The sequence below is a fragment of the Labrus mixtus genome, chromosome 15 (assembly GCF_963584025.1).
Source record: "Labrus mixtus chromosome 15, fLabMix1.1, whole genome shotgun sequence".
NCBI classification, from domain to species: domain Eukaryota; kingdom Metazoa; phylum Chordata; class Actinopteri; order Labriformes; family Labridae; genus Labrus; species Labrus mixtus.
This window is the reverse complement of record NC_083626.1, coordinates 23491817-23507190: the sequence shown is the minus strand read 5'-3', so window position 1 is coordinate 23507190 and position 15374 is coordinate 23491817. Positions and strand designations below refer to the sequence as shown.

Genomic DNA, 15374 nt, shown 5'->3' with positions numbered 1-15374 from the left:
CAACATTTCTCTGAAAGTTGCTTTAATAGAAGTGGAAATTAACTCTAATATAAAGCTGGTAGTGTAACAATATAGATGTGTTAGTGCTGATTGTCTCACTTATATATTCATATTTATAAAATGCATCAACAGCCTGTTTTCATTTTATACATGTTTCAATGTATTATAGTTGTAATCATGTCAGAATGTAATCTTTAGCTCTAATGCTTCAAAGCCTTTTCCACTCCTTTGTGTGTGTGTGTGTTTTTTTTTCTTCATGTAGACAGTTTAAATGTATTTCATGGACAAGATTTGTGGTCACTGCAGTAATAGCTGTTAATGTCCGAAGTGTTCTTACTCCACCTGGTGGCCAAACAGTTTGAAGAAAGGTGCAAGAAACTCTCGTCTGTGAATGAATGAATGAATGAGAGGTGTGTCAGTGTTCAACTTCTGATATTTAATGTTTATACAAGTTCATAGTTTAGTCCATGATAGTGTATTACATGACACATTTATAAAGTTAAGTGCAAACATGGCTTCAAAATCAAAGAAATAAAAACATTTAAAAAAGGTTCCTCATTTTAGGAAACGTGCCTTCTGGCTCCGCATTGAAGAAACGATTAATACCTCCTTTATGTGTAGGCTGCATATGAAGCTTGAGCCTGTCGCCTGTTAGCTTAGCTTAGCATAAAGAACAGAAATGGGGGGGGGCAACGCTAGCCTGAATCTGCCCAGAGTAGAAGATAAGATTACTAGCACCACTATAGTTAATTAACAGGTTTTATCCTGTTCAAAATGTACAAAAATCAAATGTTAAATCTACGGCTCATTTGTGCTTTGCAAGACTGATTCCCCCACGATGCACCACAGAACGACACAGGTGGTCACTCCGGCCTGTGGCCATCAGACTTTATAACTCCTCCCTCTAAGAATCACACACCCGGACACTGAAGAAGAAGAAGAATTTATACTTTATTGATCCCGCGAGGGGAAATTCGTTTTTTACACTCTGTCTAGTAAACATGCTACACAAACATGAACTGAAATACACACACATGCACAAACAGGATCCTATGGACATGCACTAATGGAGAGGTCTCAGAGTGAGGGGGCTGCCCTACGGCGGGCGCTCCTGAGCTTGTGGGGGGGGGGGGTTAGGTGCCTTGCTCAAGGGCACCTCGGCAGTGCTCAGGAAGTGGCCTGGCACCTCTCCAGCTACCAGACCAATTTCCGGACTTGGTCCGTGCCGGGACTTGAACCGGCGACCTTCCGATTCCCAACCCAAGTCCCTACAGACTGAGCTACTGCCGCCCAACTGGATTATTAACCTGGACATGTTATTTAACTCTGAAACTGTCTGCAAACTGCTCAATACACCGTGCAATATCTTTACACCTTTACAACGTGCAGTATCTGTTTACAGTTCATCTTGTACATTCATAATGTAAATATTGCTTTATCTTGTATATATCCTATTACTGTAGCCCTACTTGGTACTTATTGCTCATTTTATTGCTTACTTTATTATCTCTATTTTATTTTATTTCCTGCTGCTGTATTGTATGAAGAGCAATGGTAACACCGAATTTCCCCCTGGGATTAATAAAGTATTTCTGATTCTGATTCTGATTCTGAGTGAAGAAGAAGTGAACATATTTGGAGTAACTGTAAAAAATAAATAAAATAAAAAGCAGCAGCTTACATTTACGGTGTTTTCATAGACACGCAAGTCCTGAAATGATCCCAAACGTTTTCGGGGTGAGCTGCATGTGTTCACAGGAACAGACACAATTTTCACCCTAACTTTGCCGGGATCTTTTCCTACCAGCTCCCTCGTGGGTGAACAGTCATGACCTTTACATCACCAGTGTGATCTTTGAGCACGTAATAAAGCTAGCTTCATTCTCTTTTCCACTCGATCACTGATACTGTGGATACGTCTTATTACACGTGGCTTTGATATGAAGGGAAAAACTGTCCTCACAGTGTCTCCTTCTGTCCCTTCCACCATCACCACTTCACTCTGTGAGCAACACGTGTCAATAAGCAACTCATCAAGATTTCATGGGCAGATTGTCTTGAAGTTTTCTAGACAATCTTCAGTAGTGCATGTGTGAAAACAGCTCAAGAGTTGTGTACAGATTAAACAAGATACACCGGTTAATGAGTGCTGATAGGATCCTTTTGGCAGAGCTCGGCTAGCAATGTTCCCTTTTTTTCATTCTTACAGCTAAGCTAAAATAGTTGGCTCCCGTGTCTTTCCCCATACTTAAGCACATATAGGAGTGGTATTGATCCCTAATCAAACGCTCAGAAAGAGACGGTCTCTTCCCTGTCCCCAGTCTCCTCCGTTGAAATATCAGAGACATTTAGTGTTGCAGAAGTCTCCAGACTGAAACAGCTGGTAGACGTTGACCAGCGGGAACATGGTGAGCGAGCCCACTAATGAGCCCATCTGCGCCGCAGCGCCACACCAGACCAGGGCGTTGTGGCTCCGGTCTCTCAGGATAACACCCACCATTACTTTGACATAAGTCAGCGTCCCCGTAAAGAAGAGCCATGAGAGCACCTGTAGAGGGCAAAAAAAAAGAAAAAAAACAAAGTGGACTCAGCAGCAGTTCATCTGATAATATTTAAACATCAGCTGTGTCTAAAAGGAAAAGAAAGACAGGATTTCAGGCATGATGGTTTTCAAATATTGCTCCCTGCTCCCTGATGTTACCACATCATTAGTTATGAGAGTGAGCAGAGTTGCTCAATCCTCAGGTGTTTTGTAAAAGGAGAAGTTGAACTTTGCCAAGGACGTTCCTCTGATAAAGAAATGCGTTCTGTTCTTCCCACGCTCCACATCTTATTATTTCACGTATCTATCTTCACTTACAATAATCATCTCTCCCACCGCAGAGCCTTGAAGTAGCGGACATGGACTCAGAGCTGCCATGGCCATGTTGTAGCTGCCAAATCCCGTCCCCAACACCGTCAGCCCTCCGAGAAAGACGAGTGACCTGAAAACAAGAAAAAGGTTATCAGCAGCTGTTTCCTCATTTCTAACATTCCACTTACAGATAACTTTGGATTTTCAAAGGACGTTTGATTGACTTTTATAATCCTGTAAAGCCATAAACTGAGTGTAATAAAACCCTTGAGATATTCGCTATTTAAGTACTCATTATACAATAGTTGATTGGGTGCCTGTATGAACACAGAAAGCTGTTTTATTGCTGTGATCAGACTAATAAAAGTCCACCATCAGGTCGGTTAATTTAAAGATGATTTGTCTAAATAAGTCTGAGTCAGCTAAAGAAAAGGGACTTTCTTCCAAGTTATTCTTCTCAGTGTGCAGTTCCTTCTTTTTATGCTTACTTGTTTCCTTCCTGATCTGCACAGGAGGGACAGTAACACAAACTGCTGAAGCGTCATGAACACAAAGCTGAGGTCCTCCCATTATGTTCCTGAGAAAACCAACTTTTGTAACTCAATGAAGTCTCTAATTCAGAACTATTTTATCAATCTCTCTGGAAAAAAAAAAACTCTGCAGGATGCTTAGTTTACATTAAATATTAGAAAAACAAACAGCACCCAGTGAAGCAGTTAAACTGTGGCCTTCATGATTTCAATCAAAGTGAAACAATGTTAAACACACTGCTGCTGCTGCTTTATCATAGTTCATAGGTTTCTTCCATATCTCTGAATGCACCACAGCTCTCTTCTAACGTCATCATTTTGTGAGTTTTTTTGGTATTCATCTCTACTAACCCTAACCCTAACCCTAACCCAAAAAACATTCACACCCTTCCTGTGTATCAGTGCTGCTGCTGTTACAGACCTGCTGAAGCGGAAAGCGACCACCTCTCTTGACTGACATTTTCCTCCCAGTTGTAAAGAAACCGGTGCTCAAATCAGAAAAAAAACAACCTGACAACAGTACTGGGAATAAAACTACCATCCCTATCGTGTTTGTTTTTTTGTGACACCAGCACAGGAGTCATTTGAATTTCCATAACCGCGAGTGTCTCCTTCAAAATGACACAAGAATCCGCTGTGGGCCGTACCCACCTGAGTGATTTTTGCCGTTTTATCAGAACATTAAATGCGTGTTTTCATTAGAGGGAGCAGCGTGACGTCAATACGGCAACTCCTCCAGCCTGTGCAGACTCTATTTACAAATTTGCAACATACGTCAGGGATATTCTGGCTTCATCCTGTTCAACTGGAGGCAACGCTGTCCATTTGTATATACAGTCTATGTCTTGAACAGTGTTCAGTTTATCATCCCAATGAAAATCACAGTTACCATGAGTAACAGATGCACCTTCTAACCTTGCAAGCTCGTGCTAGCGTTAGTCAATTACTTGCTAATCCATTATTCCTTTCAAGCACTCAACTCTTATACAAATCTGATCCTGTCGCTGAAATACCACTAAGTCCACAAACTGACTGCTGTAACGGTAGCCCCGCCTACTTTTTAAAGAAGGTAAAACTTGTTTTAATGTTCAAACATGCATGTGACTATTATTTATAATAGAGAGATATAACAACTGTGATCAGTGTAATAAAAACATTACATGTGTAGGACTTCTAACCTGTTTTGGAAGAACATTGCAATGGTGCAAGCCAGCGGATTGGCGACTGAAGACAAAGCAGCAGAGAGGTGATAGGCCAGGTTCCCGTAGGGCATACAGGAGTACGTCTGCACAGAGGGCAGGAGGCCGTTGGTGGCGCTATTAATCCACACCACCAGGAAGTAGATGAAGGTCAGCTGGTATACAGAGTGTCTGTGGCCAAGCAGAGGCCTGCTCTGGCCTAACCCGTCGCCCTGGCCTTTCACGTCTTGTCCGTCCTTCTCCGCTCCGGGGTTATCCAGCCCCGAGCTGACAGATGCCACCGTGTCTGGCACGAGGTTTTCAGTGGACAGCTCGTATGTGCGGGGAAGCCTGTTCAGCGCTGTGAAGGCCGCCAGGCTTATACACGTCATGGCTGCCAGGAAGAAGAAAAACACCCGGGGGGAGAAGTTAGGAGGAAGGTACTCTGTGTGTATCGTCCACGTGTCCTCTCCTGTGTGGTTTCCCGCCGTCTGAGAGGAGTTGACACATTTTGCGATGCCCACACCTTGCGCCAGAGCGACTACGCCAGGTATAAAGCCACTTAGCCCCTCTCCGATAAAGAAGGTGGTGACGTATTTAGCCGGAAGCTGCATCATGAAAGGCAGGAAGGTAACTGAGGAGGTGCAGTCCACCAAAGAGAGGAAGAAGGTGATGATGAAGAAGGCTGTGCTATGCAGCGCCCCGGCCACCACCGTAGTCCTGTCCCAGAAGAAGGCAAGCAGGATGCAGGCCAGGACCCCGTTGGAGAGGATAAAGTAAATGACAACATGCTCCTTAAGGCAACCCGGGCACAGTTTGTGCATGAGGGTGACCATCAGAGGTCCCAGGTTGGCCAGCTGAATGATGACCGTCAGGTAGGATGGGAGCTCCCAGGCCTCCGGGAGCGTGTTGACGATGAGGGGCAGCTCCACCCACAGGCCGTTCACCGCCACCCAAGAGCCCAGGCCAAAGCCACAGGCCAGCAGGTGGACCAACAGAGCCATGCTGCAGCGAGATCAGTCTGAGGAGAGTCTGCAGAAGAAGAAGGCGCCTCCCAAAATAGTCCCACCTCCCCTGTCTGTCATACCTTGAACAAAAAAGAAATGAACATTTAACTCACTTAGCCACTTTATATTCTAGCCTAAGATACATTTTTAAGGATTTGAATGTTACTTACACTAGACTTACAAACGCTTATTCAGCAAAACAACAAATAAATAGATATTTTCTGACTTATTTTTGGGGGTTTTGCAACTGGACAAGAACAAAAGTTAACCAACATCAGAGCTCTGTCACACAAAACATCTCAAAATTCTCCTCAAAGAAAAAAAAAAAAAAAAAACTAAAGTTGTTTGTGAACTCCTCGAGATGTTTGAACCTTTTCATTCATAATCCTTGAAGTTTCTCGTGCACCTGTCAGATAATCAGTTTGATATCTGTCTCATGGCGTTTCCTTAATCATGACTTTGAGACTAATGTCGAAAATGTGAAGGAGAAGAAAACACAAGACACTGTTGACTCATAATGCCTCTCTTGCTTAGATCACATGAATCAGATACAGTCGGTTATTAGAACTTCAGTTATGGATGACGTACTCACATCCTTTTTGAAAGTACCACTTCAACAATCTTAAAAATAGTCTAATAAAAATCCACATTAAAAAAACATTATGACACTAGTAGTGGACAAAAAACGGATAAGTCATTGTGAGATCATCGATATCTGCATCGGTGCATAAGGAGCATTTTGCGGTGATGTCAGCCTCCCACTGAGCATCACAGGATCAATCTGATGGTTTCAAGGTGAGTAATGGTGGAAGAGGAACCAAGGAAAACATTTATTTTCACTTTACAGACTTTCCTGTAAACTTTATTCTATTCTTTATCTATTAAATATTTTAGAATTTGACTTTTCTTGGGCCTTGATATTTATCAAAATGTCTTGTGGTGGTGCCTTGTGAGAAGTTTAAGGTCAGTATTTTGTAAGTAAAACTACTGATAAATCATCGACTTCTGGGGCGCAGGATAGCCTAGCGGTTATGTGGCACACCCCATGTACAGAGGCTGTGGTCCTCATAGCAGTGGCCGTCGGTTCAAATCTGACCTCTGCCCTTTTATGCATTTCATCCCCCACTCTCCAAAAAATATATTTTAAAAAATCATAGACTTCTGAAGATATCAAACATGACAGAAGACTAAATGTTTTAAGGTATAGGGTGGAAAATAAGATATCTGCTATATGGTGTCATCTCTAACTTATTCAAAACATGTGTTACGCATAAAAAAAGACCGCCCCCTTTTACATGTATTAAAAGTCAATTTACTCAGTGTGCATAAAAAAATACCTTCAATCAATCAATTTATCTTTATTTGTATAGCGCCAATTAATCACAAATGTTACCTCAAGCTTTACAAAAGAGCAGGTAAAACACCTTACTCTTTGTTATATTAGATTACTAAAGAGAGGGTAAAACACCTTACTCTTTGTTATATTATGTCACTAAAGAGAAGGTAAAACACCTTACTCTTTGTTATATTAGATTACTAAAGAGAGGGTAAAACACCTTACTCTTTGTTATATTATGTCACTAAAGAGAAGGTAAAACACCTTACTCTTTGTTATATTATGTCACTAAAGAGAAGGTAAAACACCTTACTCTTTGTTATATTATGTCACTAAAGAGAAGGTAAAACACCTTACTCTTTGTTATATTATGTCACTAAAGAGAGGGTAAAACACCTTACTCTTTGTTATATTATGTTACTAAAGAGAGGGTAAAACACCTTACTCTTTGTTATATTATGTTACTAAAGAGAGGGTAAAACACCTTACTCTTTGTTATATTAGATTACTAAAGAGAAGGTAAAACACCTTACTCTTTGTTATATTAGATTACTAAAGAGAGGGTAAAACACCTTACTCTTTGTTATATTATGTTACTAAAGAGAGGGTAAAACACCTTACTCTTTGTTATATTATGTCACTGAAGAGAAGGTAAAACACCTTACTCTTTGTTATATTATGTCACTAAAGAGAGGGTAAAACACCTTACTCTTTGTTATATTATGTCACTGAAGAGAAGGTAAAACACCTTACTCTTTGTTATATTATGTTACTAAAGAGAGGGTAAAACACCTTACTCTTTGTTATATTATGTCACTGAAGAGAAGGTAAAACACCTTACTCTTTGTTATATTATGTTACTAAAGAGAGGGTAAAACACCTTACTCTTTGTTATATTATGTCACTAAAGAGAGGGTAAAACACCTTACTCTTTGTTATATTATGTCACTAAAGAGAGGGTAAAACACCTTACTCTTTGTTATATTAGATTACTAAAGAGAAGGTAAAACACCTTACTCTTTATTATATTAGATTACTAAAGAGAGGGTAAAACACCTTACTCTTTATTATATTATGTCACTAAAGAGAAGGTAAAACACCTTACTCTTTGTTATATTATGTTACTAAAGAGAGGGTAAAACACCTTACTCTTTGTTATATTATGTCACTAAAGAGAGGGTAAAACACCTTACTCTTTGTTATATTATGTCACTAAAGAGAGGGTAAAACACCTTACTCTTTGTTATATTAGATTACTAAAGAGAAGGTAAAACACCTTACTCTTTGTTATATTATGTCACTGAAGAGAAGGTAAAACACCTTACTCTTTGTTATATTATGTCACTAAAGAGAAGGTAAAACACCTTACTCTTTGTTATATTATGTTACTAAAGAGAGGGTAAAACACCTTACTCTTTGTTATATTATGTTACTAAAGAGAGGGTAAAACACCTTACTCTTTGTTATATTATGTTACTAAAGAGAGGGTAAAACACCTTACTCTTTGTTATATTAGATTACTAAAGAGAAGGTAAAACACCTTACTCTTTGTTATATTATGTTACTAAAGAGAGGGTAAAACACCTTACTCTTTGTTATATTATGTTACTAAAGAGAGGGTAAAACACCTTACTCTTTGTTATATTATGTCACTGAAGAGAAGGTAAAACACCTTACTCTTTGTTATATTAGATTACTAAAGAGAGGGTAAAACACCTTACTCTTTGTTATATTATGTCACTGAAGAGAAGGTAAAACACCTTACTCTTTGTTATATTATGTCACTAAAGAGAAGGTAAAACACCTTACTCTTTGTTATATTAGATTACTAAAGAGAAGGTAAAACACCTTACTCTTTGTTATATTATGTCACTAAAGAGAGGGTAAAACACCTTACTCTTTGTTATATTATGTCACTAAAGAGAGGGTAAAACACCTTACTCTTTGTTATATTATGTCACTAAAGAGAAGGTAAAACACCTTACTCTTTGTTATATTATGTCACTGAAGAGAAGGTAAAACACCTTACTCTTTGTTATATTATGTCACTAAAGAGAAGGTAAAACACCTTACTCTTTGTTATATTATGTTACTAAAGAGAGGGTAAAACACCTTACTCTTTGTTATATTATGTTACTAAAGAGAGGGTAAAACACCTTACTCTTTGTTATATTAGATTACTAAAGAGAAGGTAAAACACCTTACTCTTTGTTATATTATGTCACTAAAGAGAGGGTAAAACACCTTACTCTTTGTTATATTATGTCACTGAAGAGAAGGTAAAACACCTTACTCTTTGTTATATTATGTCACTGAAGAGAAGGTAAAACACCTTACTCTTTGTTATATTATGTCACTAAAGAGAAGGTAAAACACCTTACTCTTTGTTATATTATGTTACTAAAGAGAGGGTAAAACACCTTACTCTTTGTTATATTATGTTACTAAAGAGAGGGTAAAACACCTTACTCTTTGTTATATTAGATTACTAAAGAGAAGGTAAAACACCTTACTCTTTGTTATATTAGATTACTAAAGAGAGGGTAAAACACCTTACTCTTTGTTATATTATGTTACTAAAGAGAGGGTAAAACACCTTACTCTTTGTTATATTAGATTACTAAAGAGAGGGTAAAACACCTTACTCTTTGTTATATTATGTCACTAAAGAGAGGGTAAAACACCTTACTCTTTGTTATATTATGTTACTAAAGAGAAGGTAAAACACCTTACTCTTTGTTATATTATGTTACTAAAGAGAGGGTAAAACACCTTACTCTTTGTTATATTAGATTACTAAAGAGAGGGTAAAACACCTTACTCTTTGTTATATTATGTCACTAAAGAGAGGGTAAAACACCTTACTCTTTGTTATATTATGTCACTAAAGAGAAGGTAAAACACCTTACTCTTTGTTATATTATGTCACTAAAGAGAGGGTAAAACACCTTACTCTTTGTTATATTATGTTACTAAAGAGAAGGTAAAACACCTTACTCTTTGTTATATTATGTTACTAAAGAGAGGGTAAAACACCTTACTCTTTGTTATATTATGTCACTAAAGAGAGGGTAAAACACCTTACTCTTTGTTATATTATGTCACTAAAGAGAAGGTAAAACACCTTACTCTTTGTTATATTATGTCACTGAAGAGAAGGTAAAACACCTTACTCTTTGTTATATTAGATTACTAAAGAGAGGGTAAAACACCTTACTCTTTGTTATATTATGTCACTAAAGAGAAGGTAAAACACCTTACTCTTTGTTATATTATGTCACTAAAGAGAGGGTAAAACACCTTACTCTTTGTTATATTATGTTACTAAAGAGAGGGTAAAACACCTTACTCTTTGTTATATTATGTTACTAAAGAGAGGGTAAAACACCTTACTCTTTGTTATATTAGATTACTAAAGAGAAGGTAAAACACCTTACTCTTTGTTATATTATGTTACTAAAGAGAGGGTAAAACACCTTACTCTTTGTTATATTATGTTACTAAAGAGAGGGTAAAACACCTTACTCTTTGTTATATTATGTCACTAAAGAGAGGGTAAAACATCTTACTCTTTGTTATATTATGTCACTAAAGAGAGGGTAAAACACCTTACTCTTTGTTATATTATGTCACTAAAGAGAAGGTAAAACACCTTACTCTTTGTTATATTATGTCACTAAAGAGAGGGTAAAACACCTTACTCTTTGTTATATTATGTCACTAAAGAGAGGGTAAAACACCTTACTCTTTGTTATATTATGTCACTAAAGAGAGGGTAAAACACCTTACTCTTTGTTATATTATGTCACTAAAGAGAGGGTAAAACACCTTACTCTTTGTTATATTATGTTACTAAAGAGAGGGTAAAACACCTTACTCTTTGTTATATTATGTCACTAAAGAGAAGGTAAAACACCTTACTCTTTGTTATATTATGTCACTAAAGAGAAGGTAAAACACCTTACTCTTTGTTATATTATGTCACTAAAGAGAGGGTAAAACACCTTACTCTTTGTTATATTATGTCACTAAAGAGAGGGTAAAACACCTTACTCTTTGTTATATTATGTCACTAAAGAGAAGGTAAAACACCTTACTCTTTGTTATATTATGTCACTAAAGAGAAGGTAAAACACCTTACTCTTTGTTATATTATGTCACTAAAGAGAGGGTAAAACACCTTACTCTTTGTTATATTATGTCACTAAAGAGAAGGTAAAACACCTTACTCTTTGTTATATTATGTCACTAAAGAGAAGGTAAAACACCTTACTCTTTGTTATATTATGTCACTAAAGAGAGGGTAAAACACCTTACTCTTTGTTATATTATGTTACTAAAGAGAAGGTAAAACACCTTACTCTTTGTTATATTATGTTACTAAAGAGAGGGTAAAACACCTTACTCTTTGTTATATTATGTCACTAAAGAGAAGGTAAAACACCTTACTCTTTGTTATATTAGATTACTAAAGAGAGGGTAAAACACCTTACTCTTTGTTATATTATGTCACTAAAGAGAGGGTAAAACACCTTACTCTTTGTTATATTAGATTACTAAAGAGAAGGTAAAACACCTTACTCTTTGTTATATTATGTTACTAAAGAGAGGGTAAAACACCTTACTCTTTGTTATATTAGATTACTAAAGAGAGGGTAAAACACCTTACTCTTTGTTATATTATGTCACTAAAGAGAGGGTAAAACACCTTACTCTTTGTTATATTATGTCACTAAAGAGAGGGTAAAACACCTTACTCTTTGTTATATTATGTCACTGAAGAGAGGGTAAAACACCTTACTCTTTGTTATATTATGTCACTAAAGAGAGGGTAAAACACCTTACTCTTTGTTATATTATGTCACTAAAGAGAAGGTAAAACACCTTACTCTTTGTTATATTATGTTACTAAAGAGAGGGTAAAACACCTTACTCTTTGTTATATTATGTTACTAAAGAGAAGGTAAAACACCTTACTCTTTGTTATATTAGATTACTAAAGAGAGGGTAAAACACCTTACTCTTTGTTATATTATGTCACTAAAGAGAGGGTAAAACACCTTACTCTTTGTTATATTATGTTACTAAAGAGAGGGTAAAACACCTTACTCTTTGTTATATTATGTCACTAAAGAGAGGGTAAAACACCTTACTCTTTGTTATATTAGATTACTAAAGAGAGGGTAAAACATCTTACTCTTTGTTATATTAGATTACTAAAGAGAGGGTAAAACACCTTACTCTTTGTTATATTATGTTACTAAAGAGAGGGTAAAACACCTTACTCTTTGTTATATTATGTTACTAAAGAGAAGGTAAAACACCTTACTCTTTGTTATATTATGTCACTAAAGAGAAGGTAAAACACCTTACTCTTTGTTATATTATGTTACTAAAGAGAAGGTAAAACACCTTACTCTTTGTTATATTATGTTACTAAAGAGAAGGTAAAACACCTTACTCTTTGTTATATTATGTCACTAAAGAGAGGGTAAAACACCTTACTCTTTGTTATATTAGATTACTAAAGAGAGGGTAAAACACCTTACTCTTTGTTATATTATGTCACTAAAGAGAGGGTAAAACACCTTACTCTTTGTTATATTATGTTACTAAAGAGAGGGTAAAACACCTTACTCTTTGTTATATTATGTTACTAAAGAGAAGGTAAAACACCTTACTCTTTGTTATATTAGATTACTAAAGAGAGGGTAAAACACCTTACTCTTTGTTATATTATGTCACTAAAGAGAGGGTAAAACACCTTACTCTTTGTTATATTATGTTACTAAAGAGAGGGTAAAACACCTTACTCTTTGTTATATTATGTTACTAAAGAGAAGGTAAAACACCTTACTCTTTGTTATATTAGATTACTAAAGAGAGGGTAAAACACCTTACTCTTTGTTATATTATGTCACTGAAGAGAGGGTAAAACACCTTACTCTTTGTTATATTAGATTAGAAGGACACCACCATCATGAGCACAGCATTAAGCGACATTCAGCATTAAAGTGACAGTGGCAAAGGAAAAACCTCGAACAGAACCAGACTCATGTTGAACAGCCAATCTTGTGTGAAAGCTTAATCATCAAATGTCACATTACTATTATGGTTTATCCGATTATCCGGTCTGTATTATTTCAGCACACGTTTGTGTCAAATCGCCTTAATCAGCAAAAACTTTATCTATCAAGTAATCATTACGATGTCACCCTTAGAAATAGAGTGAAGTAGAATTGTTAATTATCACATAGGTGGAGAGAAAGTTGACCTTGTAGACAAAACAACATGCCTTTCTGTTTCTGATAAATCCATTATTCATTGTTTTCTAAGTGCTAAGTTAGTCTAAGTCTAAGTCTCATTGGAGTGAATGTCAGCTGAGGCCAGTTGAGCTCCTTAGTTATTATCAGCAGACGTTTAAAACTTTCATGCGTGTTACCTCAACAAAGCAAGTCACACTGCAGCCTGCAGACTCTGTCTTCACAGACGTGACAGCTGATGGCAGCTCAACGTGATCTCTTTCACTTCCACAGTATTAAGCTGATATACATTTAACAACCCTTTCACTCGCCGTGGAGGAAACTTCATGAAACTCCATATTTTGATCTCACTGACTTGACATGTCAAGTCAGAAAACAACTTTTGTAAAAGCTCACATGGATGTGGAATTACGCAAACACTTCATCTGTAAACTATGTTAAGGCTTTGGATAACATTATCAGTTTAAATTTGTTTAAAGAGCTGTCTTAGTGTTGATTATCGTGTTCCATTTGAGTTCAAACTACTTAAACAAACACGCTGCCTCAAACAGAGACGTGTACTCACAAGTGTGCTCGGTCCCTGCAGGCCTTCAAGACGACTCGCTGTCATCTTACATGGAGGTTAGTGACAGATCCACCTCGGGCTGCTCTTACACAGAAGCTCTGATGGGAATCACATGGCTCCTGGGTAGGTCAGAGTCCACTGCAGCACGCTGATATAGAGCTCCTCTGGATAACAGAGAGGGCAGTGACTGAATCCAGCGAGCTGCCTTTATTGCACCCGCCTGTTTACTAGGTCAAGAAGGTGCTGAATCGACTCGAGGTGCCCCTGACATTTGCGCTCACCTGCAATCTTCTCCTGCGTCCAACAAGAACACAGAATGTGCAGCGGTTGTTGTTTTTGTCTGTCCGGGGCTGCACTGCCCCCTACTGGCGTCAGGGGAGAGATACAGCTTATGAAAAAGGAAGTTTACATGAACATGCTGTTTAGTTCAGGGATTGGGCAACTTTGGTCACAGCAAGGAGCCACATTCATTTAATTCTCACTGCCAGAGGGGCCAAATTGTAGAATACAAAAACGACTACAGTCGATTATGTCTCAAATTTAACTCAACATATACCAGTGATCAAATATTATTATGGACATATTTCTGGTTTTCATGATTTCATGGTAGATTTAGTCACGTTTTCTTCATGTTTCCAAATAATTGATGTGTAAAAATTGACCCGAGGGCCACGTTGAGGGTTGATGGGGGCCGCATGTGGCCACCCCTGGTTTAGTAAGTGTGATGGTCGATTGTAATTTCTCTCGATTAAAAACATCTTGCAGCTTGTTAAATGAGTGAACTGGACTGATTCACATGTAGACAGAGATGTAGACATTTGTAACATTATTAGTTTGTACAAGTTGTGACGTGTTTGCTGACGTTTCAGAAAAAGGGCTGGCGAGTGATGCAGTGAATCTAGAGTCTGTTGGGGCCTTAGGGGGAAAAACAAAAATCAATTGGGAGGCCCTCCAACCAGTCAGATGGGGCCCCATTAGGGCAGTGTCCTACTGTCGTTGCAAAATGTTCACATTTTGGTGCTGCTGTTGTGGTTTCAAGTTCGTCAGCCCTCTGGGGCCCCCTACTGGCCCCGGGACCCTTTGCCTGTTGACAAGCAGCTCCAGTAAGGCAACACTGAGGTCAACAACTGGCAAATGTAAACTGAATGCATGATTACTAAAGTATTACTAACACCTGTGCTTCTGTATATGTCTGCAAATGTAATAAAATCCAACATATTTTGTTTACCTTGGACTAGTTGGTGTTATTCATGCTCATTTTAGGTCAGTGTTTAAATGTCCTTAAATGCTCGTACATGTTTTTTCTAGCAAACAATAGTTCTCAGATCAGCGATTACTCTGGATTTAACTTGAGGCGTAGCAAGTATTGAATAAACGTTTGTCCTCCCCTGTATTTGTCCCCACACCACCTAACTGGTTTTCTCTTCTGTGGACCTACACCTGTAAGTACATCTCTAATGAGACTGTACATTATCTCACATCAGTAACTCTGCAGTTTTCATACAATGTTTTTTAATGTTGCACATGTTAATATTGAGTCATAAGGTGCGTTACAAAGGGCAGAGATAAGGAAATCTAAATAATGATGTCATAATAATAATAAGCTTCATAACTATTATAATGAAGGTATCAATCTTCTCA

General features: G+C 37.5%; 1 protein-coding gene across 1 annotated transcript; it reads right to left on the bottom strand.

Annotated features, from left to right (window-relative positions):
• Positions 1-415: 415 nt before the first annotated feature.
• slc52a3 (solute carrier family 52 member 3) lies at positions 416-14026 on the bottom strand. The gene is made up of 4 exons (XM_061057836.1): positions 13734-14026; positions 4563-5649; positions 2861-2984; positions 416-2548 (listed from the first exon to the last, which is right to left on the bottom strand). The coding sequence occupies exons 2-4, from the start codon at positions 5564-5566 to the stop codon at positions 2339-2341; spliced, it is 1338 nt and encodes a 445-aa protein (XP_060913819.1). The 5' UTR covers positions 5567-5649; positions 13734-14026; the 3' UTR covers positions 416-2338.
• Positions 14027-15374: the final 1348 nt, after the last annotated feature.

Bases quoted from the DNA above. Each gene is read 5' to 3' on its own strand.
- slc52a3 (XM_061057836.1), bottom strand. From the start codon at position 5,566: ATGGCTCTGTTGGTCCACCTGCTGGCCTGTGGCTTTGGCCTGGGCTCT. The intron at 2,985-4,562 runs GTTAGAAGTCCT...TCTTGTTTTCAG, and splicing joins GCAATGTTCTTCCAAAACAG to GTCACTCGTCTTTCTCGGAG. The intron at 2,549-2,860 runs GTAAGTGAAGAT...TGCCCTCTACAG, and splicing joins CGGTGGGAGAGATGATTATT to GTGCTCTCATGGCTCTTCTT.